The sequence below is a fragment of the Pocillopora damicornis genome, chromosome 14 (genome assembly GCF_964200805.1).
Source record: "Pocillopora damicornis chromosome 14, jaPocDami1.2, whole genome shotgun sequence".
Taxonomy (NCBI): Eukaryota; Metazoa; Cnidaria; class Anthozoa; order Scleractinia; family Pocilloporidae; genus Pocillopora; species Pocillopora damicornis.
The window spans coordinates 10,920,001-10,947,597 of NC_142683.1; the positions used below are offsets into that span (position 1 = coordinate 10,920,001).

General features: G+C 38.2%; 2 protein-coding genes, 1 long non-coding RNA gene and 1 pseudogene across 4 annotated transcripts in view; all 4 read right to left on the reverse strand.

Annotated features, from left to right (window-relative positions):
- LOC149034392 (uncharacterized) overlaps nucleotides 1–27,597 on the reverse strand; it is a 382,461-nt gene that overhangs the window by 225,202 nt on the left and 129,662 nt on the right. The window lies entirely within an intron of this gene.
- Nucleotides 1–27,597, reverse strand: part of LOC149034408 (uncharacterized) — a 193,981-nt gene that overhangs the window by 30,723 nt on the left and 135,661 nt on the right. The gene's annotated exons all lie outside the window — the stretch shown is intronic.
- Nucleotides 21,205–25,105, reverse strand: LOC149034412 (uncharacterized). The gene is made up of 5 exons (XM_089193775.1): nucleotides 25,088–25,105; nucleotides 24,653–24,778; nucleotides 23,887–23,922; nucleotides 21,711–21,798; nucleotides 21,205–21,552 (listed from the first exon to the last, which is right to left on the reverse strand). Exons 1-5 carry the CDS (start codon nucleotides 25,103–25,105, stop codon nucleotides 21,275–21,277), a joined length of 546 nt encoding a protein of 181 aa, XP_089049901.1. The 3' UTR covers nucleotides 21,205–21,274.
- Nucleotides 22,133–23,344, reverse strand: LOC149034413 (uncharacterized; annotated as a pseudogene).

Consider the following 27,597-nt stretch of genomic DNA (forward strand, 5'->3'; position numbering starts at 1 on the left):
GGAATTTCTAGGAATTTCTAGGTTTTTAGAACCAGAGTTGTTATGGTTGGGAATTCCTAGGAATTCCTAGGAATTCCCAGGCCGAATTTACCATGAAAATTCACACCTTTATTCCTAGGAATTCCAAAAGCCATTTTGCAAGGGGCAGTTGCTGCAAACTATGTAAATCATAAACAGAACAATTTTATATAATTTCATAGAATTTATTACTATACTGTCAACTAGTATTTTAAACATTTACCTATTAATTTTTGTACACTAGCTATTGGCTATTGACTTTATTTAGGTGTCCCCAATTAGCTAATCTACAGCTAAAAGCATTGAGTCATTAATAAAGTTTTCATTCATTCATTCAAAAACATCAATCAGGGGAATATTAGTTAATCCAATGTCAAATTTTCCTAACTGACATCATAAGAATTGTATGGCAGACAGTACTGAGAATTACTACAGAGATCATGGGAGTAAAAGGGTTAAAAAGACATAGAAAACAAGCAAGGACAAGCAGAAATTAGGATTTGATGTTATTCTTGTTGCCCCAGAGTGAATCCCAGGCATTGGGAAGACTGGCATTAGCAAGGGTCATGAGGTCCAGTCTGTATCTTAGCTACAAGAAAGATAAGTTTTTAAAAAAATATATACTTGTGGCTAAGCTATGATTGTGAATTACTGTAAATTGCTAGCATTTATGGCTGTCTTATCTGGAATGACTCCAGCTGATCTGCTAGCTTTTGCTGTTCTGTGATGCTGGGTCTACCCAATGAGTAAGTTAGTGCCCAGCCTTTAATTGCTCCCTTATTGTATTCAATAATAGAGAACAAGGGCTATTACTGTGAGCTTTGAGAGCTGATAAAATAGTGAATGTTCAAATGCAAACCTTTTTTTTTTTTGCAAAAGGTCTTGGAGAAATACTAATTTTCACAATTCTTTTAATTTGAGAAAAGCTGATGGGCACTTAATATAGATACTGCCAAATCAGCACCTAATTGAAAACAGTAAGGTAAGAACAATGTCAGGGGAGAGGGATGACAAGAGAAGCCACTCATTTAGGCCATTTACTGCTAATTGAATTTTTGCAGTCTCATTTAAATTTCTCAACCTTCACTACACCATTATAATCAAAACATCCTACAAAACATTATTCCCCTCAAAGCATTTAAAGTGACCTACATGTACAGAGATGAAATGATTTCAAACTTTAACTCCCATGAGTGACCAAGACAGAATTTCTCCTTTCAATATCAATACAATATCAAGTAGACAAGTTATGAGAGTAAAGAAAAATATAAATTAGGGGATTATTAGTTGATCCAACACCAATTCTCCAGACTAACATCATAAAAATCATTAAAATAACATGGCAGACAGTAAGAAGAATTACTAATGAGATCTTGGAAGTTAAAGGATTAAAATGACATATTTGATAAGATTATTATGAAGTGGCCTAATTGAAGAGAAATTTGCACAGATATCTGGTCAAGACAGAACTGAATGTGGTCTAAGCTTGACACAAAGGAGAATGGCAACATTTAGAAAAATTGAAAGACAGCAGGCATTTCTGGCATAGAAAATATTTTAACAGAACAGAATAGGATTTGCTTCAGATGCCTTTTGAACACTCATTTTTGTCCTTGCATACAAAAAATCAAATTTAATTAGCCTTAACACACTCATTAGTTTGTTAAAAAGAAGTTTGCACTTCACTTTCATGTATGTTAAGTGATATGAGTCAGGGGCAACTTAATTTTTTCCAAAAAAAAATATTTGCTGAAAGTAGATGTCACTGGTTTTTTCAGAAATAAGTTCACCTTTCATTGGGTTATCTCCTTATGCTACAATAATGTTATTTATGGTCCATAATTTCCATGCCTGAGTAGTGGACACACATTAAGAAAGTAGTAGTTTTTGGTACATTTTACAGCTCTCGGGAGTAGAAATTTCATGGTAAACAAGCTCAATGTGCACACAACCCTTACCTCACTATTTTGATAACATTATGCCCCATTTAAGGTAATCCAGGACAGCATTAGATTCTGGATTCCACGCTGTGGATTCTGGATTCCAGTTGCTGGATTCCAGATTCTACCTTAAGCAGATTCTGGATTCCAAAACACAAAAGATTCCAGATTTTAGTTCCAGGTTTGTTCCTAATTTCTGCATTGCGTTTTCTAGGAATGACTTCAATGGCCGATTCCGTAATTGAATGACATGTTTTTCTATTTATATTTCCACAACAACATTTGATAATTACAAGAAATATATTATAGCAAATTGAGGGATAAATTTTTCTTCTAAGAATACCTATTGAGACACTCCATTTTTTAAGTCCAATGTCCATTCATTCCACATCTTTTTTGCAACTCTGAAGAGGTGTACCATATTTCTTTCATTCAGGTTCCTCAAGGTTCTTCAAGTGATTTAGCAGTATCAAAAGAACTAACAGTTCAAATCATTGCTTATCATTTTTCATTTGTAAATAACTATTGGACTAAAAAGTTGTTTTAGCACAGCATAACATTGTTCCAACTGGGAAAAGGTGGCCAATTTTTGTAATCCAAAATTGACTTCATGGAGAACTGTCGACAAAACAGCTTGAAAATATTTCCCAATCATCTCAAAGTACTTTTTTAATTTTCCTCTTAAACAAAAACCATAGTATTAAATTGCCAAAAATTTAAACTGAAATATAATTTTGATAGCACCCTGTGTATCTTGTAAATAAATCACAGACTATGACTAAGAAAAGCTTGTTTTCCTACATGTTTTTGACAATGATGTTCACCATTATGAGATTGTGCATATAATGGTGTTCAACCAATTCAACTATACTTGCAAAAGATCTGCATCTACACAGTAATTTTCCATGAATAACAGATTCTCTTTTCTACATTTCCTATTTTCTTTATAAGGTTAGCCAAGTCAAGTCATATTAAGTTGGCTATGAATTCTCCAGAGAATTAATTCCAAAGGTCTAAGGTGGCCTGCTGATATTTTCCTGTTTGGCCCTTAAATCTGGTAATATCTTATTTTATTTGCAATAAGATATGATGCCCTATGAAATCTTAAATTTTGTTATTCCAAATGCCAATATCAAAGAAAGCGGTTTATGTTTAAATGCCATAATTTTTACTTAGTTATAGACCTCCCCCAGTCCCATATATATTCATATATATATTTAATCAAAGTTAATTGTAAATGGAAACATGTGGTCTGTTACCATGTTGGAATCTGAGCAAATCCTGTGGGATTTGAACACTGTTTTTATGTAAACAATCTCTGTAGTCCCTCTAAATTTACATACCCATCGATAACTTGGGTGAACTGCACTCTACAGTGGTTACATCGGTCATGATAAAAGGCAGACTGCACACCATGCAGACTGTGCAGACTGAGCAGGCTGTGCAACTTTTGTGTTTGCTTTTTTAAAACTGTGATTTACCTTTGATTAAGGTGTGTACACCACTTTCTTACTCTTTTGGTAACATTAGACCCTTTTCCAATTTTTGGACACCACACGACAAAATCTTGTGAGGTTCTTTCGAGTGCACGTTATCTGGCAAAACAAATTCGTGGGGTCAAGTTTCTCGAGCTTGTGCAGATTAGCCCCACATGGCAAGATTTAATTTTTGTGGACTGTGACACTGATTTAGAGGTGAGGAATGTGCTGTGTGGACGAACCAAATGATAACCAGGATCTTCACAAGACAGCCCAAAGAACTTTACAGTAAAGAAATTTCTGTAAGCTAAAATCGAACTTTACATTAGGAAGGTTTTTGAATCGGAGTAGGAGACTGATTGGTAGTTACTGAGTAGGGAACTTTGGCCATGTCAGTATCGAAGTCGATTGGGTGATAGGTCATGAATGAATTTGTCACTGTCTCGCGAGCTGTAGCAGTCGAAATTCTCCAGAGAGCAAAGCGCGGTCCACGCGTGAAAGCCGTTTATGCGATTTGAAATAAATTTTCAGCGAATAGATTCTGGATTCATTCTTTAGTGGGATTGTGGATTCCAAAAGCTGGATTCTGGATTCCAATGCCCAGTATTCCAGATTCCACAAGCAAAAATTTTCTGGATTCCGGAATCCTGATTACCTTACATAGGGCGAAACATTACTATGAACAAACGCCTGCAACAGAGCCTCCTTTCAACTGGCCGAGGTGTTTTGATCATATATCTCGCTCTGTACAGTTTATGGATGGAACTATCCCTTAAGTTCAGGAATTCAGCTAATAAACACTTTGATAGTTACTTTTCTAGATAAGTTTGTCTTACCTGGGCGAAATAAACACGGAATAAATCCCCCAGGGAGTTGAGAACACGCAAACTGTAGCTTGGAAGGCGACGCTAGAGTCCAGTCTGCTCTCGACTTACTATTAGCCCGTGTGGAGTAAGCGACGCGAAAAGGGGAAAAGGGTGACTCTATATATATATATTATATATATATATATAAATATATATTTATCGAACCGTTTTTTTTAATTCCCCCAGATGTTCTCAAACAGTGTCTGTTTCGAAAACTACAATTGAAAAATAAATAAATAAATAAAAAATAGGTCAGCACGCCTGCGTTACGCTGGGTCAATCTTAACCTTTTATGGCTGTACTGGTGCTAATCTCTCACGTTACAGTTCATCGGTTCACGGTACATTTTCTGGTAGCTGGAAGCTGAGGTTTTAAAGTAACACCTAAAAAAAATACTTGATAGGTAGAAAGTCTCGAGTTTATGCAACAATGTAACATATAATTTGTGGAAAAATCGCGCAGTTTTAAACTACATTGACTTAGAACGTTCCACGAGTCGTAGGGTGATGATTGCATCCTCGAGCAACAAGCTTCGTGTACACTTTTAGTTGTATCTTTTTTTTCCTCCAATAATTTGTTTTCATTTCTCTAATTTAAAGGGAATAATTTGTCCATCAAAATTATGCAATAAAAAGTATAGGTTGCCGTACTCGTTCACGAGCAAAAGACCATCATACCTATTTACCTCGTCCATTGATTGGAAAACAATACCATGTCTCAGAATGCGCGCTTATTTTCTTTGTCTTCCTTTTTCCGCGGTTCGTGTATGTCGCATCTACTTGTTACATCATGGTCTGTGTTTTTATATTCCAGCTGGAGTTTTAAATGGTGGTTCACTCTGGCCAACACTGGAGAGACAAAGAAACGCATCTTGCAGCGCTAAAAATGAAGGTCTACTCATATCTAAGATTTGAGTCTGATATTTAAAGGCATGAATTTTATTAGCGATGGATTTTATCGAAAGTAAAGATAACTGAAGCAACAACAACAAAAAAAATCTGTAAAAAACATACAAGTCAGTGAGTAACCCAAAGCATCAAATACGAGAAAAATTATTTGTTGAGACTATTTTTGTCCTCGAAATGTTAGGGCACCGTCGAACGTTGTCATAACATTGATGAAGATCTAGTTGTTTGGCGAGATTATCCCTGGATCATCTTTTAAACATTTTGAAAAAAAGTTTCAAGTGTCACAGCGACTGTTTTGATAAAACTAGTAAGGTTTTGGAGTTAATGAATTTTAAAAGTATTGTTGTCACGACTGACAATCCTTTCACACAAAAATAAACTGAATTTGAGACGTTTTCTTTTTCCGTACGAATCCTCAGATTCGCTTTTTATCCCGGGTCTTATTATGTCTTTTTCAGTCTGATTATGGTTCAATGCATTTTATGAATCTGGTGCTGACAGAACAAAACAGGTTGAATCTTTCAAGTACTTGATTTCATGTCAACCTATGGTCTGTAATGAATGATGTGAAATAACTGACTTTTAAGTCAAGGGCCCAACTAGTTATTTGTTTCATAGAATTGCAAAGTTCATTCATCTTGCTCTTTTATTAAGAGCAATCAAATTGCGGTGATACGATTTGTTCGGAATCCAAAGCAAGAAAATTATTATCCAGAAGTCACGACAATAACAATTTCACACAGAATTTTACCGAATGTTTATTTTGAGTGTTCGGTTCAAGAACTAAAACAAACGTAAAAGCAGTTTCAGTTACATTTAGGGTTTGCTTTGAATGATGTACACTGAAATAATTCCTTTTTTTTTGCCCATGCAAGATTTTTATTTCCTTTATTGAAAGCCTCAGCATGCTTTCGTATATTTTCTTTAATATGAGGTGGGCCTAGACCTACTGAGAGCTGACATGGAATACACCGCGAGTAGGCTGACTAGATGTTATAACAGGCGTTAGGAAACTGACAGATGACCGGAAGCGTGCAAGAAGGGACTTGTTATCAAGATATTTAAGACAAGAGATTTGCGTGTTTGCAACAACTGGAGAGGAGTGACTTTGCTATCCATCATCATTAAAATATTCGGCAGGATGCTGCTAGAACGGATCAAGAAAGGTGTAGACAAGAAACTTCGAAAGGAGCAGGCTGGATTCAGACCGAATAGAAGTACAACTGAACAGATCTTTAAATTAAGAAACATCTAAGAGCAGGCAAACGAAGGGAGGGCGAGTCTGTACACGCACTTCGTGGACTTTGAAAAAGCCTTCGATTCGGTTCACAGAGAAAGCTTGAGGAACATGGGGAGCTATGGAATTCCGCGCAAGATGGTGAGAGTGATAGTAGGCATATACGAAGGGTTTGAATGCGCAGTAATAGACGGATGGAGATATCAGACTAGTTCAAGATTAAGTCGGGAGTAAAGCAGGGATGTGTAACGTCAGGATTCTTATTTTTTTCTGGCCATGGATTGGATCATGAAGAAGACAAGAGCAGACAAGAGAAGAGGGTTGCGTTGGAATTTAATAACAGTGTTGGAGGATCCTGATTTTGCGGACGACATTGCACTACTTTCATCCAAGTTTAATGACTTAATGACATGAGAAGACTGACGGAGGAAGCAGCCAGATTAGGCCTTAAACTTGATGCGAGAAAGTGCAAGACACTGAGGACTGAGTTTGCAAGGAACAGGGAGAGTATTGTGATGAATAATGAAGAAGTGGAAGATGTCCAGGAGTTTGCATATCTTGGAGCTATTGTAGACAAGGAAGGTGAGGCAGTAAAGATATTAGGAACAGACTGCAGAAGGTACGAGGTGCATTCCACAGGCTATGGAAGGTGTGGGCAGCCAGATAAATAGGAAGGAGAACCAAGATACCACGATCAATTCTTTAGTCCGACCGGTCCTGCTATATGGTTGGGAAACATGGAAGATTACAAAGACCGATGAAGGAAAACTGAACAATTTCCAATGCCAATGCCTAAGACGGATTCTGATGGCAGCAAAGAATGACAAACAAGAGAGTAGTTGAAATGGCAGAGATCAATAAAATTAGCTGCGAGGTGCGGAAAAGAAGGCGGAAAGGTTAGGACAAGTACTCAGGAGAGAGCAGAGAGGATGTGAACGATTAACGGTATTGGGGTGGACACCAGAGAGTCGAAGGACGAGAGGGAGACCAAAGACCACTTGAGGAAGGACTGTCGAAATAGAGAGAGGTAAGGTAGGGTAGAAGAGTTGGAATGTGGCCAGGGCGGCGGCACGCGACGGGGGGGGGGGGGGTATTTGTCATTTTCCCTTTGCCAACATTAATTTCAAAACACTTGCAACTAACCTTACGTACCTACTAGGTCATTCAGTCGTATCATGGAACTCACGCCAGCGGAGCTCGAAAGCGAGGGCCAATATTGGTACTTGCGTTTTCTCACATAACCAATATGTTTGTACACGTATCTTCGAAAAAAAGGAATGCCTTAGGTCTTTAGCATTTTAATTGTCACTGTAAATTAAGAGTGGAGAAACAGTGAGGGTCTCATTGGGGTGGATGGCTTTTACAGTTGACGGTTAAAAATTTTGGGCATTTTTTGGTTGGCGGTTAGTTTCTTAAGTCAATTCTAGGACGACAAAAATACATACACAAAGTAATACATAGGAATATAGCGTGGTGAAAATAGTGCTGTGTATGTATATGAAACAGTAATATAGGTGCTGTGTATGTATATGAAACAGTAATATATGTAATATATGTATATGGAATAGTACTGGAAATATTTTGGCACTCTCAAAATGATAAATCGTAGATAGGAAAATCTTGACGGTTAAAGTTTTTTACGACTAGCGGTTAAAATTTTTCAATTTTCACGCCTCTCAGCTAAATTTTGGTCGTTTTACGGTTAGTGGTTAATCTGAGACCAACTATTCTATTCTATTCAGACCTGTTCAACACATTGAAAAGGGAAAGGTTCGTTTCGTTTCGAAGGAAATTTCCTGGAAATTACCCGTAAAATTGTGATTTAGAAGGTAGCAAAAAAACACTCTCGCACAAAATGTTTAAGACAATTTTCTCTCCCCTTCCCCCCCAAAAAATCGAAAAGTCTAGAGAACGAGAGCGAGGAAATTAATTTGGGACGTGATGGTTAAGAACACTCGTTGCACTAAACGGTGTACCTATCGTCATCAAAGGCACTTAACATAATACACAACTTGTCGTAAAACATGGGTCATACGTGTAACGAGAACGATTTCATTGTTCGTGAATAAAGAAAATCCACTAAGTGGCATAGAGACGCTAGGAAATAGGACCAACCAACAGATCGGTAACATACCATAATGCATAACTTGTCGTAAAACATGCATCATCAAAAAAATGCGCGATCTTTGTCTCATGAGTTTAAACTGGTGCCGTTTTCTTCATGGTAACGTGTCATCCGAAACGTATGACATCAGCTTCATTCTGTCTTTCCGTAGAATACTTCTGCCATGCGAAATGAATTTTGAGTCGACATTATTTCTGTCGTATTTCAAAACGCATTTCAGGTTAAAATATCTTCAAACCAGTTTGACTTGCATTTCACTTTCCCCGAAATGTCTTGATCCTTCAATTTTTACTTCTTAATTCAGACTAATGATTGGAATTAACTCTGATGTTCTCTGCTGTTCAGTGAGATGTGAAGTGACCCCACATATAGTTGGTACTATTGACAGAATGGATAGGTGTGACATTTGCTGTGGCAAGCTGGTATTCAAGAGATTGTCATTAGTACCAGAAGTTTGCTACTGGTATGAATTATCAATTTTTTGTCCTCTCCACGCAACTTGCGTCAACTAGCTTATGCTATATGCAACTTGTGTATATACGTTTTTCGCAACTGTAAAATTGCCAATAAAGTTTTTGAAAGTTTCATCCAAATTTAAGTCGAAAAGAATATGAGGAGTGATCAGGTGAAATATTGTCATGTTTCTTAAGATTGTTTGGACTTCCAGTAAGAGCTAAAAAATTTCTTAAGTGACTTACATATGATTTGTCTGCCATAAAATTGGCATAGCCAATCCCCTGGCCAGAAAACTATAAATTTCTACAAATAGCTAGGCATCCAAGCCGATACCATTACTGCAGAATATGCACTGTCAAAGTCCCCTTTTGACTTTAATAAGTCTCATTTCTCGAAATTCTGATAGATGTAAATCATCCGTTTTCATAAAGAGATCAACAAACCTCTCTAAATTAGTTTAATCTGACCTCATTTAGTCTTGTTCCCAGGGGAAAAAAAGGCTTTTGGAAATATTTGTCGAATTGCACCGCGTTCGCCCCCTATCGAGTTCGCCCCTTCGAGTTCGCCCCTACCTTATGCCGTGTTCGCCCCCACACTTTTCGAGTTCGACCCCATCAAGTCGAGTTCGCCCCGTGATTGAGTGATATCCAGATGAGTTGATTTGTGACGAAGGCACTAGCAGAATGTGCCAAATGTCACGTCAGCGACGACCATTTTGAATTTCGGAAATTGCGTGGAACCTGCTTGGGAACTGGGTGGACGGAGTCAACTAAATACTCTGCGTGGGATCTGGGAATACCAGAAATAACTGTATACACTGAACTTGTGATAGAGAGAACCACACTTAATCAAAAAAACATTGCTTAACTTATTATTCAGACTGGAAAAGATGCAAACCAACCTCGGCTTATCTAACGAACACGAAATGTTCGGTAGATAAACTTGGTTCTAACTTGTTTGCAATGTTCGATAGCAACTAATTTAGACATGACTCAATCTAGGGGCGAACTCGACTTGGTGGGGTCGAACTCGAAAAGTGCGGGGGCGAACACGGTATAAGGTAGGGGCGAACTCGAAGGAGCGAACTCGATAAGGGGCGAAAGCGGCGGATACCTATTTGTCTGTTATGCTCACTGTTAATTATCAGCCCTACGGTTCTTTGTTGTTTGGCATGTACTAAGAGTCTTTTCAGATCATCAAATTGTCGAATTGTGTAAACGATTCTGTTGTGAAGTCGATATGATAAAAGAATATAATTTTTATTGGGAAATAATCGACTTATTTAACTATTCATATTACAACTGGAAGCCCCAACTAGTGGTTGTTTTGATTCACAATTTCCCACATCATTTATCATATCTGATGATATTTCCGAGACTAATGATTGGAAAGACTTTTTCTTACTCTGCTAAAATCCATAATTATTCCTCCATTTTTAAAAAGCTCTTTGATGTAACGACCACATCTCTAGTTCAAACGTTGTTTTACTTTCTTTACTCGACATTGACCTTTTTCGTTCTGGTAATCGGCCCCTCTGGTCGTGTTTCATGTCAAAAAAACTGTTGAAACAAAACATAAACTTCTGTAAACTAGAATTTTTCGCTAAGATTGGAAGTACATTGCACTAGCAGTACAAGTGAAGCTCTAAAAAACGCTCACAGGAAAGTGAGTACTTCAGATAATCAACGATAACTTGAGATAGCAATGACACGATAGAAGTATACTATCCAATTCGTTTGTGCTCTTCGACAGGCCCCTTGCATCCTTCACAAATAACATCATCTACATCGATCGCTCAAACAATCACAAGATAAAACTCGAAGTCGTTTGTAAAATATTTTGCTTTTTGAAAATAACTTCCTTCCACACACCATACAACAACTTTAAGACTTTGCCGCTTCCATCTAAGTTATGGGGAGAAAAATGACAGGAACGGTTATGAAATACTCGATCCATTGTTGTTTTCCGACGTATTTTCTTGCTTCTTTTCTTTCGTGATTCTTTGGCGGGATACCAGCGGTTTCTCGCATCAAACCAAAATTTATAGAACTTGCGCAGCCAAAATGCCCCTTTGCTTTCTTAAAATAGATTGTCTCTAACAATCACAAGCAAAGTTGAGATATTGAACCTTGTGATCTCATTTCATTTCTACGTCTGATCAATGAGCAAACAAAGGTGTTTTGTATTAGGGAAGCTGCCATTTATATGGCAGGTGATTAAAATCTTCTGAAGTGTTTAACCACACTCACTTGATCACGACAGTCACATTTTAACACGAAAGTGAACAAAACAATTTATCATTATTAATTGGACGATGAATACGAAGGAATTATTAAAACTCGCTGAGCAATCATTTGATTCTTATTTTGTAAGCAACCTTTAATGGCAGACTCTCTCATAACCGTTTATTCCTTAAAAATACGCCCACGAAATGTCTTTTAAATGACAAATATGCAATTTGCTTTTGTTTGTTCATGGTTGCAACTTACATTTTCATTACTAAGTAAACGGGGACAGTTCGAAAGTAAAAAAATAATTAAGCTAATGAAATTTTATGCAGGGTTGAGGCGGGAGTCTGTCCTCACAACTACCTTTTTTTTCCGATATATAATGTCTAATTTTGATAGGAATAGATTACGCTCGAGAATAAAACATACAGACATCTGTGATAGTATTATTATTTTACAACACAAGATGAACCTCTGTCTTCGCAGGAAGAAAACCATTTTGGCTGCGCAAAGAGGATGAAGTGAAACGTTAAGATTTGGAAAAACGAGAAATTTTGAAATGAACTCTTTAAGAACAGTTGATGGTTAATTTTACTCTAGAAGCTGACTTACTCTTTGTTTGCAAGTAATAATAACATCTCTAAAAATTCATAAGCATTATGAACATTCATTTAATAACAAAACTATTTAGGTTTTTAACTGGCCTGGAGACTTGGCTCGTACTGATGACAATATGGTGTTAACGTCAAGCGCTCTCCCTTAGAAAGGAAAAACAATCGAAATTATTTTACCGAAAGATAAAAGGAAAAGATATATCCAACAGCTCTCAGTGCTTTTACCCCATATTTTAGAATGACACAAGGCACTAGAACCAAACTAACATCTTGTTCCTTTCTATACTATGTGTATTTTTTTCTTTAATTATGTGCTGTTGTATTCAGGGTACGTGTCATCGCCTAGAAAATATACCTAAGAATACCAACGAAAGCTGGCACGACTATTTCATTTAGTCTCTTTCTCCCTTCCGAAGATATCCTACGAGCTTTCTGAAGAAAACCCGTGACTTTTAATGTCAGCTTTTTTTAAAAAGTATTTCCGATTTTAAATCTCCAGCGAGATTTAACTTTATGGACGGCAAAGTGCTTGCCTGATTGTTTGCTTTACTGCTTCCCTTACGTCACTGATCTTCCAGTAGTAGAGAAACGGGTTTAACGTCGAGTTAAAGTAGACTAAGACAATTGTTATTTCCATAAGGACCCCTGAGTGCGATGAATATGTTTTACTTAAGCGGAACACAATTTCCACTATAACATATGGTGCATAACCAACAACTAATGTTAGTTGAACCCAAAGTGCACTATACACTGCCTTTCTGTATCGCTCCATGTTCAGTGCATTTGGTTGGCTCGGCTGTTGTTGAGAATGATCTTGTACTTGAGCCTGATGTTGACTTAGAGCGCTAAAGATTTTTGTGTATGAGGTGATTGATATAACAAGGCAAATTGGTATAACTATTCGGCTGTAAAAAACGGTTACATTGTAATCGAAAATGGTACCTAAAGAAGCAACAAGAGTTAAAACCCAAAAGTTAGCTAAAATAATATATGTGCGCTTCAAAGTTACGATTTGTCTGTAGCTAAGCCCCAACAATACGGCGAGCAGTCTGTCCACGCTTATGGCCGTCATCGTCAATAAAGACACTCCACATAACACATGGCTTGTAATAATGGCTGCTTCATTTGCGTATCGGAAAATTCTCCAGTCTTCGAGAGGCCAGTAATCCAAAAAGTTCACGGCAGCATAGAGAGGCTGGGCAACAAGACCAACCAACAGATCAGTTGTTGCCAAACAACGATACAAGAGTTTGGACGGAGGATGGAGGGAAGATTCCTTGTGAAGGGAAACAAGGATCAGAGAATTCCCAAGAAATGCTGTCACGGAAAAGAGAATGTGCACCGCTGTGAAAGAAATGGAATGTTAATACCACTCATCTACCAATTAGTGAGATAAAGCCGATTCTTACAAATGAACTGTGTTTTATCTCCTATTAAATTTGTTGTCGCCATCACTTCGCAGCTCAAAAAATGGTTGATTCCTTTCTCCCGTAAGTTACCTGTTGTAGCGATGAGAGATATTTCGTCTCAACAAAAACTACTCAGCCACAAGCACTTAAATTGTACTTCCAATTAGCATCTCCCCAGAAACTTCCTCAGATACGTTTGCTTTCCTTTAATGCGCATACAAACTGTCAACTACGACAGTTCGAGAGTGTCCTGCAATAATTATCCTTAATCCTTTTTTCAAGCAGTCTTCCATATTTTATCCGTCTTTTATTTTAGGTGTTTGCCAATGTCACAATTTGTCTACGATTGTCTTTAAGGCTCATTCATTCTTAAATTGAACACGAGAGTTTGGCGAACACCAGTTTACTGATAAAACTTGTCGCTTTTTATTAGAAACAGAAGTCAGACTTTGCTTCCATTACAAAAGCAAATACTAAGTTTTGCACATAATTGTTTTTCTGAATAATTAGACAATTTGATGAGAAACTTCTTTCAAGGGAAGGGTAAGGGTTTGGATTAAATAAAGAGAAAATAATTTTCCATTATTTCCTATAAGTTAAGCATTTTGGGTCTATCTAGGGACTTTCTAAAATAAAAGACGAATGAAATTTATTAGAATTACTGATAATTAATTCAGGACACCGTCTCGAACTGAAGTAGTTGACAGTTTGTATGCGTATTAATAACTCAGCGTAAAATTTTACAAACTTGAAACTTTCGTAAATATAAGTTGCAACTATGAACTAAAAAAACAAATTTCATATTTGTCATTCAAAAGGCATTTCGTGGGCGTATTTTTAACGAGTAAACGCTCATGAGAAAGTTTTTTAGTAAAGGTTGCTTATAAAGTAAGAATCAAATGATTGCTCAGCGAGTTTAATAATTCCTTCGTATTCATCATTTCCGATCGCAATTGATGATGATAAATTGTTTTGTTCACTTTCGTTTTAAGATGTGACCGTCGTGATCAAGGGAGTGTGGTTAGACACTTTAGAGGATTTCAATCATCTGCCATATAAATGGTAGAGTCCTTCATACAAAAACACTTTTGTTTGCTCATTAATCAGACGTAGAAATGAAATGAGATCAATATCTTAACTTTGTTCGCGATTGTTAGAGACAGTCTATTTAGAGAATCAGCAAATGGGAAACTATCTCTCGCGTTGTCACCCGAAGTAAACATGAAACCAGGCACAAACCTAGTCTCTATCTTTTGATGTAATCGACACAACATTGTACGTGGATGTTTAACTTCTATGCTACCGAACAGAAAATATAGATGCAATTTATACCAATGAAATTTAGCCCTTGACCAGGTAAAATCGCCAGCTTGAACTTTTTACCTTCAATTTTAATGGCTTACTTGGCTGGTCGAAAAATACCAAGATTTCGATTAGTGTTTGTCTCACTTAGCTTTGTGATTGGTCCTGAAAACTCATGCTACCTATCAACCAATCAGAAATTTTTGAATTGGGTTATCATAAGCTCCTCGTGGTATTGTCTTTCGCTCTGATTGTTAGTTGTGATCAGCCTGGATTTGGTATCGAAAATTACTCCTCTTGAATAAATTATTTATGTTTATCACGTTTCAGTCTGTTCGTCCTCCAGCTATTTCATTAGTTCATCACCGGCTTATACTGCATGGAGCTGTTTTTAAAGAATTCTATTTTAACCTCCTTAAACTCTTGGTGGCGACGGCCACTCATGTCATAGTCAAAAACAATCACTGGACTCCTTAATATATTTAAGATCGAACCCCATGGGCTGATATCAAAACCATTCCTACCCCGTGCCATCTCCATGCGTTTGACATCTTTTTCTTAAACTTAGCTATTTCAGTTTCTTTAATAACACAAGTAGAAATGTACGTGCTGGACAGTCCTATGCGACTGTTCTCTATCCAAGTTTGCCAAATAGCCATTTTATTGTTTAAAGGATAAAATCACTTCTAATATTTTAAATTGCCGCAATTTAATTGAATATGTACTTTTGCTGCGACTCTTCCTACAACTGCCGCTACGACTCTTGCTAAGAGCAAATTCGTCATATGCGCAGACTTTGTTTAAATATGTACTCAGAAACTATTATCGAAATTTCAACAGATAAAGGCAGCTAAATCGGTAATAAAAAACCAACCGAATTCAGCGCTGTAGATTTATTCACTAATCTGAAAACATTCGTACTACGGGAAAAAAATGTTTCTTCTGGATGTCGGTTGCCATCATCATGATCATAGTTGAAGTCACGTTGAAACTCACTTTTTTTCCACCATTTTTAGAATCTAAACTGGAAGCAGAACTTGAATCATAGCCAGCAGATAAAAGTGCTCTCTTGTATTCGGCGATTATAGCAATTTCTTTCTCAAGTGACATGTGCGTAGAAGATTCACCATCCTCAATGGCGAGGACTGGCACTAGTCCAGTAACACCTTCTACAGCCGGGTCGTCTTCATCTTCACTTCCAGGACAATCAACTGAAACACTAAAGGAAAAAAAACATAGGAGGAAACATAGGCGCACTAATAACACTCACACTCTTTTAAACACTTCAAATGCAGTAAGAGTCACAGAGACACTGTTAGATTTAAGAAGCTAAAAATAAACTTTTATGTCCTGTTTTAGACTTAAGTCCCCGAAAAACCATATCCTGTCGGGTGGTAAGCACCCGGTCAGGCCCAATAAGGAAGTGTCAACATTGGATAAGATATTATCTAAAATGGACGCTATGATGTCATACCCCCAAAAAAGTCAGGTATCAATTTAAACCATATTATACGTGAAAAAGAGTTGCGAGGAATATAACTTTTCCTAACACACTTTGCTCGCCATCGACCGTCAAAAATTTATTATGCTATGAATTCAAGTCAGAAACTTCTTGTTTTCAACAATACAAAAAAAAAAAGGAAAAACCCCATATGGAGTGGAAGGCTGTGTTCGGCGCAAGTGATGCTGATCGGCTCGCGCGAACGAGTTCAGTAGCGCTTGTTTTCTCTCTCAAGCGCGCCTTCCTCTTGTTCTCGTCGCGCGTCCGCTCCTAGCAATACGGTCCTCAAAAAAAACCTTTGACAAAATCGTTCAGCTGACAAAGATGACATCTTAACCTAATTGCTTTAGGGTAATGCGTAAAATTGTCTAAATCTCGAGACGAATGAAAAACTATTGCCTCCGATTGTCTTGACTCATAGCTTCCTGTTAACGAGTCAAAGAATATGTGATTTTGCATTCCGCATCCAATGAAAAACAATAAGTTAAGTTTTTTTCGGAAATTAAAATGTCTGAGTTTACTCGTGAAACTGTAATTTTAACCCAACCATATAAGGCAGTAAAGGAACACGAAAGGGATCTCAAATTCGTTTCTATACTTGGATCGAACCTGTTCGACTAGAATCTCGAGAATGGACCTGTGCAATTGCAATGTCGGTTTGTGTCTGCCGACGACTGTTTCAATTTCACTATTGGGAATAAATGTTTGGCAAAGAAGCAGATCGTCAGAGCGGACTGAATAACACAAACTATCATATGCTTCTTCCATTTTTTCCTCCAGACTCGCACCACAGCGACATTGAAATGGGACATTTGTAGCCAAAACGTGAACGAGTTAAACATAAATTCAATGCTTATGGCAACACGAATAAAAAATTCCTCTATTAGGTGCATGTCAGAAAGGGATGATTGTCGCCGTTGTACACAAACCTGTACATCTGTATTTAGCCGACCGCTGTTACCAATGCAGTCGATTCTCCAAGAATCATCTGAATGCTCATATCTGCCACAAGGCGCATGCTTCTTGGGGTGCGGAAGCCAATTGCACCTGTACTTAATACTTCCTGAGCACAAGAGTCTCTTTGAAGCTTATTCAAAATAAAGAACCAAAGGTAATCTCGCAAAAGGATAGTTAACCTTTCGAGTAAATGAACACAGCCATGCGAACAACTCATCAGAATAAAGAGTGTCCGGTTACCAAGTTCAGCCTGCATCACGCGGAAGACTATCACGCATCCGTTGTAAAGAGTACTGAGCAATAAATATGACCTCCCAGGATGAAGAAAACTAATCCGCTGCAAAACTAGCCGCAGTATTGCTTTAGGGAGAACTGCTGATAAAGGGAAAGCGCAGGTTATTACTACTCTGTAAGTATCGTCTTTACTGTCGTAGAATGGAATAATAAGGTAGACCAGTGTATAGGTTAAAATCATAGCAAATAAAAATTGACCACACAGGATCAGTGTAATCTCTACAGTTTTCCGTTTTTTCGATAGTCCTTCTAATTCTCTGTTGTTGACAATTGCTCTTGCGACCAAAATGGAGTTCGTGACGGTTACGAGAAGAAAAAGAGTATTCAAAGGTACGGACCTCCATGATGTTGTATATGTCCCGAAAATGTGAAAATAAAGTCAGTAAGTCATATCTACAAATGAAGCAATCAAACTGATAAATAAAAGATTGAGTCTCTTCACAAATGGCCAACCAAACATTGTTATCATTAAAATAATCGACCATAACTGCGCTGGAAATGACCTAATGGTGTCCGCAGTGACAATAATGTTTTGAATCTTCTTCGGAACTGAGGTCCAGTTTTGTTATTGCAGCTCGTAACACAGATCAACGGAATTCAATTCCAATACCACAATTCCAATTGCAAATAAGCCAACGGCTAAACCTCCGAGAATTTGGATAAGAACGATACATTTCATAGCCTTCCAAAGTGAAATCCACCATTTTTTGGGTCGAGATCTCTTCCAATCCATGTTGTTATAGTCGCCAAGGGATGGTGGATCGCACTCCTGAAAAATTGTGTCTTGTGAATCGAACGTGTTAAAATCTTCCAAAGGATCAGACTGTTGTGATAGAAGAACGCACCTCTCATTCTGTCCATTTTCGCAATGAAAAGCAGAAGAGGTAAACTTTTCCATTAGATGGAGACACAGACTTTCCGCTAGATTCAAAATGAACCACGACATGGAGACTTTGAGCGAATCTAAGTACAGATGTTCAGGAATTGAAATGTCAGACTTTCTCGTTGTTATCTCTCGGCGAGAAAAATTGTCACCAATTGCAGATTTAGCGATTAGATTTTTCTACCGAAGATAAATCTGAAAGTGGAAGTTTTCACGAAACTACTAATTTGAATTTTGGTCTCAATCGTTCATAAATAAGGAAGAGCAAAAATTGACGAAGGTTCAATACCTATTGTCTTGAAACACGAGGGGATGAAAACGTCGCATGCGTCAGAAGTGCTAAAAGGTGTCACGGTACTGCGTTGAAAAAACTACCTTTTGAAAACAATTAGTTTAGCCTATTAAACATAACGGATCAATATTTGTTTCTGGGCAACCGAGCTCGAAATAGGTGACTCGAGCTCGAAAGCCTATCCGAGCTCGAGTCACAACTCGACTAGAAGGATCCTGAGCAACCGAGCTCGATATAAGTGACTCGAGCTCGAAAGCCTACCCGAGCTCGAGTCACAACCTTTGTAATCGAGCTCGAATCAAATCGAGCTCGATTTGGTAATCGCGCTCGAATCAAATCGAGCTCGTGTCCGACCGAGCTGAATAATATTTGTTCCTGGGCAACCGAGCTCAAAATAGATTTTTCTGACAGGGGGAGGGAGGAGGGGGAAGTGCAGATCATGCTCGATATAAGGGGAAGAGATAATATTAAAAACTATGGTGAAGAGAAAAATTTAAAAAAAATATTTGGTTTTTCCTGTCTCATGTTTTTTCTTAAGTTTAAAACAGCATTTGGACAGAGAACAATTAATTATTGAATGGTTTCCTCATGCAACCAGTTGGACGATTCTTTTAAACTTTGTTACTCAATCTAGGTTTTAAACGCAGATTAAGAAGTGAGCACCTGGAACGGTTCTTGCGGTCCTAGTCCTTAAGCTTGCAATCACCAGCTTTTTAGACATCTAGATCTAAAATTTTTACACTATACATTGAATTAAAGCTTGCAACAACCAAATTTTTAATGTTAAACTCTAACCACCAGATTTACACGTAAGATTCACATTGTTCATTTTTACAAGTTACTTAAGTGATTAACGGACTTAAGCAAAAATTTGAGTGAGACGAAAAAAAAAGGGGGGTTTTCTAAAGTTTTAAAGAGTCGAATCGCTAGAGTGGGTCGAGTCTTGTTCCACGGAGGAGTGACCGAGAGGCTGGTATCCAAGGAGCAGCGCATCTACACTTTATTGCAGAAGCTCAAAGACGCGACTGGTTAATGAAGTTTGGGATTAACGGACTTAAGCAAAAATTTGAGTTCGCCGCCACTATAAAAAAATTTCGGGAAGCAGGCGAGTGTAAAAATTGAAATGTTAACTATTCGGTATCAGTTTTCTTACGACACCGTTATCGAGCTCATTGTAATGCAGGAACTAGGTAAGAACGCTTTCTTACACTTGTGTATCGCCCATAAATGGGTTCTCTATTCTTTCTTATTTCGTGGCTGCTAAACTACCGAAAATTACGAAACTTCGTGACCAGATGATGACGCAACTTTTTTGGGTCTTAACCTCTCTTCCCCTCAACCCCTTCCCCGTTAATATGAGAATAATCCAGAATATTTAAAAGAGATATGGTAAGGGATGGGACATTCATTTTATTGTTGAAACAGGTGTGTGTTAGTGTCTAACAAAATGCTCTCCTCCTTTGACGTTCCCTTTCTACCACATATTTAAAGATAACTTTCAACATGCCATTGTAAAGTGCACATGTTATTTGCAAAATTTATTAAAATTCATAATTGATAAATACGCATGATTACCAGCTGATTAATCATAACCACTAAATACTTAATGGATAAAAAAACATGAACATAATTAGAATACAAACTATTTTAAACACTTGCATTAATTTTTTAACCCTCTAACCCCTAGAAGGGATAAACATGAAACTTCTCCCCAGAATATCCTTACATAATCCAACAAATAGGTAATGAGAATACTCATGTTTATCAGGTAGAAATTGTCATCTTGATCTAATACCCAATTTGCATAAGCTATCTACAAGGAATTGTGTAGCAGCTTGAGGGGACAATTAAGAAACAGTTTCAAAAGATTGAGAGTTAACTTTTAATTAACAACTGCTCTACATCTGTTGAATGTGATACAGCACAACAACAATAATTTATGTTTTTCTTTGATCAAAATTTATAAACATGCATGATTACTTAGTGAGTAATTAAAACCACTAAATACTTAATGAATAACAAACATTAACATAATTAAACAACAAACTAGTTTAAAAACTTGCATTCATTTTTTCACCCTTTGACTCCTAGGAGTGATTAACCCTTTAACTCCCAGATTGAATTTTTAATTCTCCTTACTATCAACCATACAATTCTTATGATGTTAGGTCAGAGAATTTAGTATTGATCAACTAATTAACCCAAAATTGATATTGTTCTTTGGTCTCTTCACTTATCTGGTTGATATTGTATTAATATTGTAGGGAGAAATTCTGTCTGGGTCAATCGTGGCAGTTAAAAGGTTAACAAGAAACTTCTTCCCATAAAATCCTTATGTTATCCAACAAATAGGTAACAAGAATACTCAAATTTATAAACATGCATGATTACTTACTGAGTAATCATAACCACTAAATACTTAATGAATAACAAACATTCACATAATTAAATTACAAACTAGTTTAACTCTTTAACTCCCAAGATCTGATTGTTAATCCTCCCCTGTAGCTGCTACACATTTCCTTGTGAATTAGTTATGAGAACTTGGTGCTAGATCAAGATAGCAGCTTCTACCTGATAAGTTTTAATATTCTCTTTACCTGTTTGCTGGAGAATGTATGGATATTGTAGGTAGAAGTTTTATGTGAATCACCACCGGGAGTTAAAGAGTTAAAAACTTCCATTAATTTTTTTCACCCTTTAACTTCTGTAAGTGATTAACAAGTAACTTCTCCCCATAATATCCTTACATTATCCAACATCTGACTACTTCTTCAACTTCTTCCTTTGGCAGCCAGTTCTTTTTTCCCTTTTTTTCTTTTCCCCTTTAGCATTGATTTCCTTTATTTCTTCTTTTTCTACCTTTTCTCCTTCCTCACCTTCCATGCTGGCATCTTCTCTTCTACATTCTCCATCTTTATCTACTCTTGCGTCTTTTTTCTCTTCGCTCTTTTGCTTCTTCTTTTCTCTTTTCTCTTTCCTTTCCTTTTTTCTTCTTTTTTCCATTCTTCTTTCCTTTTTATAATGGTCTTGGTGGTCTTCATCTGTCAGTAAAAGTGATGATGGTTTAATCCCTTTAACAATCAACTCAGGCATTGGTAATGGATTTTACCACCACGTCATTATTGAGGTGATGCAATAAAGAGCATTTTAAGTCTTCTAAGATAATAATTTTGTTCGCAAGTTTTGCTAGAAAACCTACCATAAACCTCATAAAGACAATTCTTACCCTCGACTGTCGTTTGCAGGATTTCCTGTTTGCCTAGTGGCACATTTCCCTTGAAGCAAACCTGCAAAGAAATGAAGGGACGGGAAGTATGCTGCACAAAATGGATAACATGGTGATTAATAATTCAGCTTATAAGCATATTCATCTGTACAGCATACCTCCCTCAAACATTTCCACTAGAGTAGATACCATTTGCATTGTCTTGCATGTTAATGTTAATGTTATTGTTAGCTTTTATAACAGTGTTACGCAAGTCAATGCCAATGTGTCATCTTCCATAGGGAATGGTGTATCAAAATTACTCTAGGGGAATTCCCTGCCACTCAAAACAAACATACTTAATAAATCCCTTTCTTCTTAAATTTTCATACCTACCATGCAGCTTATTCAAGTATCTCTGGGAGCACTTGATAATAATTGCGTTGAAGGAATTAATGAAATTCAATAACTAAAAGAGAATTTCCCTGTGAGCCTTTTCCCTGTCAAAGGGGAAAAGTCTGGGCAAACTCTCTGATTGTCTTGTCTCTACAAGAGCCTATTCATTCACCAGAAGGGGGAACATTCTTGCCAATCTTATAGTCAGGAGTGAAACAGTCTTTGTCAGTCTCCCCCAAGTGTTGTGGCACTAAGGCCTTGTCCCTGTTTAGGAGAAGATTGGTCTTGTCAGTCTCACCCAGGTGTTACGGCACTAAGGCCTCATCCCTGGTCAAGAGAACAGTCTTGTCCATCTCCCCCAAGTGTCGCGGCACTAAGGCCTCGTCCCTGGTCAGGAGAACAGTCTTGTCAATCTCCCCCAAGTGTCGCGGCACTAAGGCCTCGTCCCTGGTCAGGAGAACAGTCTTGTCCATCTCCCCCAAGTGTCGCAGCACTAAGGCCTCGTCCCTGGTCAGGAGAACAGTCTTGTCCATCTCCCCCAAGTGTCGCGGCACTAGGGCCTCGTCCCTGGTCAGGAGAAGAACAGTCTTGTCAGTCTCCCCCAAGTGTCGCGGCACTAAGGCCTCGTCCCTGGTCAGGAGAACAGTATTGTTAATCTCCCCCAAGTGTCGCGGCACTGAGGCCTCATTCCTGGTCAGGAGAAGAACAGTCTTGTCAGTCTCCCCCAAGTGTCGCGGCACTAAGGCCTCGTCCCTGGTCAGGAGAACAGTATTGTTAATCTCCCCCAAGTGTCGCGGCACTGAGGCCTCGTCCCTGGTCAGGAGAACAGTATTGTCCATCTCCCCCAAGTGTCGCGGAACTAAGGCCTCGTCCCTGGTCAGGAGAACAGTCTTGTCCATCTCCCCCAAGTGTCGCGGCACTGAGGCCTCGTCCCTGGTCAGGAGAACAGTATTGTCAGTCTCCCCCAAGTGTCGCGGCGCAAAGGCCTCATCCCTGGTCAGGAGAAGAACAGTCCAGTCAGTCTCCCCCAAGTGTCGCGGCACTAAGGCCTCGTCCCTGGTCAGGAGAACAGTATTGTCCATCTCCCCCAAGTGTTGCGGCACTGAGGCCTTGTCCCTGGTCAGGAGAAGAACAGTCCAGTCAGTCTCCCCCAAGTGTTGCGGCACTAAGGCCTCGTCCCTGGTCAGGAGAACAGTCTTGTCCATCTCCCCCAAGTGTCGCGGCACTGAGGCCTCGTCCCCGGTCAGGAGAACAGTCTTGTTCATCTCCCCCAAGTGTCGCGGCACTGAGGCCTCGTCCCTGGTCAGGAGAAGAACGGTCTTGTCAGTCTCCCCCAAGTGTCACGGCACTAAGGCCTCATCCCTGGTCAAGAGAATAGTCTTGTCCCTATCCCCCAACAAGTGTCGTGGCAGTAAGGCATTATCCCTGGTCGGGAAACCGGCCTTGTCAGTCTCCCTTGAGTGTGTTGTGGTTTAGGAGAGAAACAATAGTCATTTGTCAAGTGTAAGGTTTTGTTTGTCTGCCTAAGTTGTTGGATTTGCAAGATTTCCCTTTCCAGGAGAAAATGACAAATCAATTTTTAATTGTGAGGATTTATTTAAATGTTTTCAGGTGATGCTTATCTTGTTCCAGCATGTAATCAATAATAAATTCCAAACTAAGCCCTTAAATGCAGTCAGGTAATGCTTATCTTGTTCCAGCATGTAATTAATAATAAATTCCAAACTAAGCTCTTAATTGAGAACACAGTGTAAAACCAAAAAAGATTCCCTACCTGGTCATCTAGGAGAGCCTTGGCTTCCTCTGGATCCTAAATAGATTTGTGAAGATGTAATTGATATGTTACTGCTGAAATGATTGTTTCGTCTATTAAACCATCTTGCAAAACACCATTTGAAGTATAGGCACTAATATCGTGTATTGAATATCGTGTACTGTAATTGAAATTGCGGAGAATATATATTATTCCTAAGTAAAACGTTCGTTTCCTCAGATTGCTCATGCCCAAATTTTCTTCTTTTCTCGTGAAGTTGCAAAGCATCTTGAAGTTGTCGAGCCATGTTACATAATGTGTGGAATATATGAAGTAAGATATGCGTTGTGCCGTATACATGACAAAGAAGATGAAAGATAACTAGTTTAAGCTTTTCACAGCTTCAATAACAGTAGTGGCCATTACTGGAGTTTTGTTGTGTCTTTACGGACGCTAACAGCCTTTGAAACGTTTGATAAATAACTTCGTGACGATTCTGTACCGTGGAAAGAGGTGTAAGATCGCCCAGCACCAATCAAGAATTTCGGAATTTTTTACTCTGATAAATCGAAAAAGACAAGGTACGTTGTTTTAACTGAAGTAAAATTAAAGAACTTAATTAAATCAACGGGTTTATTTGTTTTTCTTAAAGGTTTTGGCGGCTGCAATAATATTTTATTGTCTTATGATGTTATTTCAGTAACAAAGAGGGGAAAATTTGAATCCTACTGGGACTCTTGTTGTGTAAGAAAAAATCAACATAATAGATACAACTTTATGTACGTACCCTCTCGCAGATATCTAGCACCTCCTTGCCCAGAAGGGGATCTTGGTGTTTGACCACGTGCTTTTGTCTCTGCAGGGTAAAATTTAGGGGCACATTCTGTTGTGACCCTGCACAGTCATACACCTCCTGTTAAGAGATAAATTTCTTTCAAAAATGTCTCTAATGCGAATTGTAATTGGATAAATTTTTTTTTTCCTCCTGGAAAAGTTTGGTTTTCACTCTTCCAACCTCTTCATCAAAGTTTATGATAACAGTATTAAAAAGCAAGTTAAGAATGACTGGTTATTTTCAATGATTGTGCAAGCATTGAAATAGCTGAGTAAGCGCGTCTACTATTTAGCAGAGTACATCCGGCGTTCCAAGGTATCACAGAAGGAAAATTAGCGCATGAGCGGAAATAGCATACAAACTAATGACTTGGGTTACATAATTTACTTTTAAAATTTTTATCATTAAGCGGAAAGGGAGCTTTTAAACGCCTGAACTGTTGACAAGATTAGTTTATTTGACGTTCGTTTTTAATTGAGAACGTGGTCAACACATTGAATTCGAAAAGAGTTTCTGCCAACTGTGCGGTTACGCTCCGAACTAGAGCTTTTGAGCGAAGTGTTAGGGAACCTTTTTTTGGTGGACGTTATCTCCAAATTTCATGAAAATACATCGAAAGTCAGCCAAAAATGAAATTTTTAGAGTTTAAATCTCAAGCCAAAAGTGATTATGCGAGAAAAAGCGACGTCTCATCAATCCCGCACGTGCCTTCTACTCACAAATTATTTTCTGCTTTGTGTCTACCGAAGTGAATGAGGCACCAAATTATAACTTTAGAGGTTGACAGATTTTTAGTTTTTCTGTTTTATAGACAACCAAACGAAATTTGCGAGAAGACAAAAAGATTTATTAGATTCATTAGAAATTAGATGGACAAGTAGAGTCCAATTCCACTTGAACAATTTAAATCGACTGAATTCAATTTTTTGTCGTATGGGAAATGTAGGACAATTATCAGTAAGTATCATCAACTCGACAGAAACTTCATATAGCGAATTTGTCCGAAGTAACTTACACCTTGAAGCGAACTGGTTCAGAAGAAGCGAGTGACAAGAGAAACAAGACTTACCCACCGAGGTCTTTTCCAACTAAAGAAGGAAAAGCGCCGCAAAGAAGATCGCCTATCTGAGAAGCGGTGTGGTTTTTTGTAAAGGCAATGTTCATCACCCGCCTGGCATTTATAAGCCGACTCATTTCTGCGTTCACAGGAACAGCAGTCCTCTTCTTTTCCAATAACACCACGGTCCTCTGAAAAGCACGCTTGCTGTAGCTCATAATGTAGCTTTACAGTGAATGTTACTAAAGCAGGAAAACACAATGTAAGGACTGCAGCTGCACGCGCCTACTGAATCGTTAAAAGAACCCCACCGAACAAGAAAACTGAAGCCCTTTATCGATCGGTTGATCAATAACTAACTATTCATAAACAATTTTCTCACCTTCAAGTTTACACGAATCAACAACGAAACGGTGAAAAAAATCAAATCTTGACGCGGCGGATTTCAGTCATAGAAAAGGCGGATAGAGGACACCCCTAAAACAAAAACACTCGCTTAAATTACGGCAAATGGGGAACGAAATCCAGTGTAAATCTGGTACTAATATGTAAGTTGAGACGACGCGCGATCACACCTATATTCGACAACTCAAAATAAATGATAACGAACAGACATAATAAATACTGACCAATCTGTATTTTAAGTCCATCTTGGTAGATGTAAAAAAGAAAGGAAACATTTAAGCGTCCTAGCAGTCGTTAATTCCCAAACGATCGCGCACGAAAGCAAACTCCACCACCTCCTCCGAGTGAACGCTAACCACGTCACAGCGATGACTCCCGAGGTATGCAAGGGCGTTAATACGTATTAATGTGAAATATGTTTCACCAAACCAGAGCAAGGCTGGAGCTGTTTCTATTAGTAGTAGTGTTTTATCAGAATTCTTTCAACAAGAATATAACATGGCTTTACGTCAGTATACGGCCTTAAAGCAAGGTCCTGTATTGAATGTTATCCATTAGCTACAGAACAGGAATCTTCTCGCCAATCCACTTCGCTGCGCTCAGAGTAATAACGCAATGGATGTAAAAGAAAGAAACGATGACCACGTGGAAGGTTTTCACTGGCGAGCCAACAAGACTTCGCTTTAAATATACTATTTAGAACAGAACGGATTGAAGAAGTAACTTTATTAGCTGAAGTGACATCGGAATAGGCGGTCGTTTCAGGGTAAAATATTGCGGCAACAGTATGAGCAAACAGTGAGCAAACACCTCGAAACAAGTAAAAATTCGCGGATTCAGTAATACGTGTTAACGCTTACTGGTGATAACTTTCTTATCGTGCGCGTGGAAGAGTGTTTCGATTTTTTCATTTGCAGTCAATCCTAGAAACTGCACAATTTTTTCCACTGATCTAGTTATTGAGTTTATAGTACGCGGGATTGAAATAAATTTACTGGCATTTTCATACAAAAAAGCCACATGGAGCGGGAGATGAGAGATCACGCTCTTACAATTAACTAGAAAAAAAAATCATTTTTCGTGCCTGTGTCTGCTCGTTCTCCTTTTTCCGGTTTTCGTTGAGCACGCGGCACACCAAAGAGAAAGTGCAATTTTTTTTTAATCCAAAAGCTAAATAGGTCCTCCTGGTAAGTATGGCTCATTTCAAACAAATCAAATTCTGATGAATACCACACTAGCAATTTTACTTCGGTAAGCCTGCATTTCTAAAAGAACGTTTCTTTCTTTCTGTCTTTCTTTCTTTGCAAAAACTATTGCCAAATTTTATTTTTCTGTCGACTCAAAGTTGGAGCAAGTAATAATTTCGATGTGGTTAGATAAAACTAACCATGGTCCTTGGTTTCTATAGCCAAAACAATGGAACAAAAACATGTTC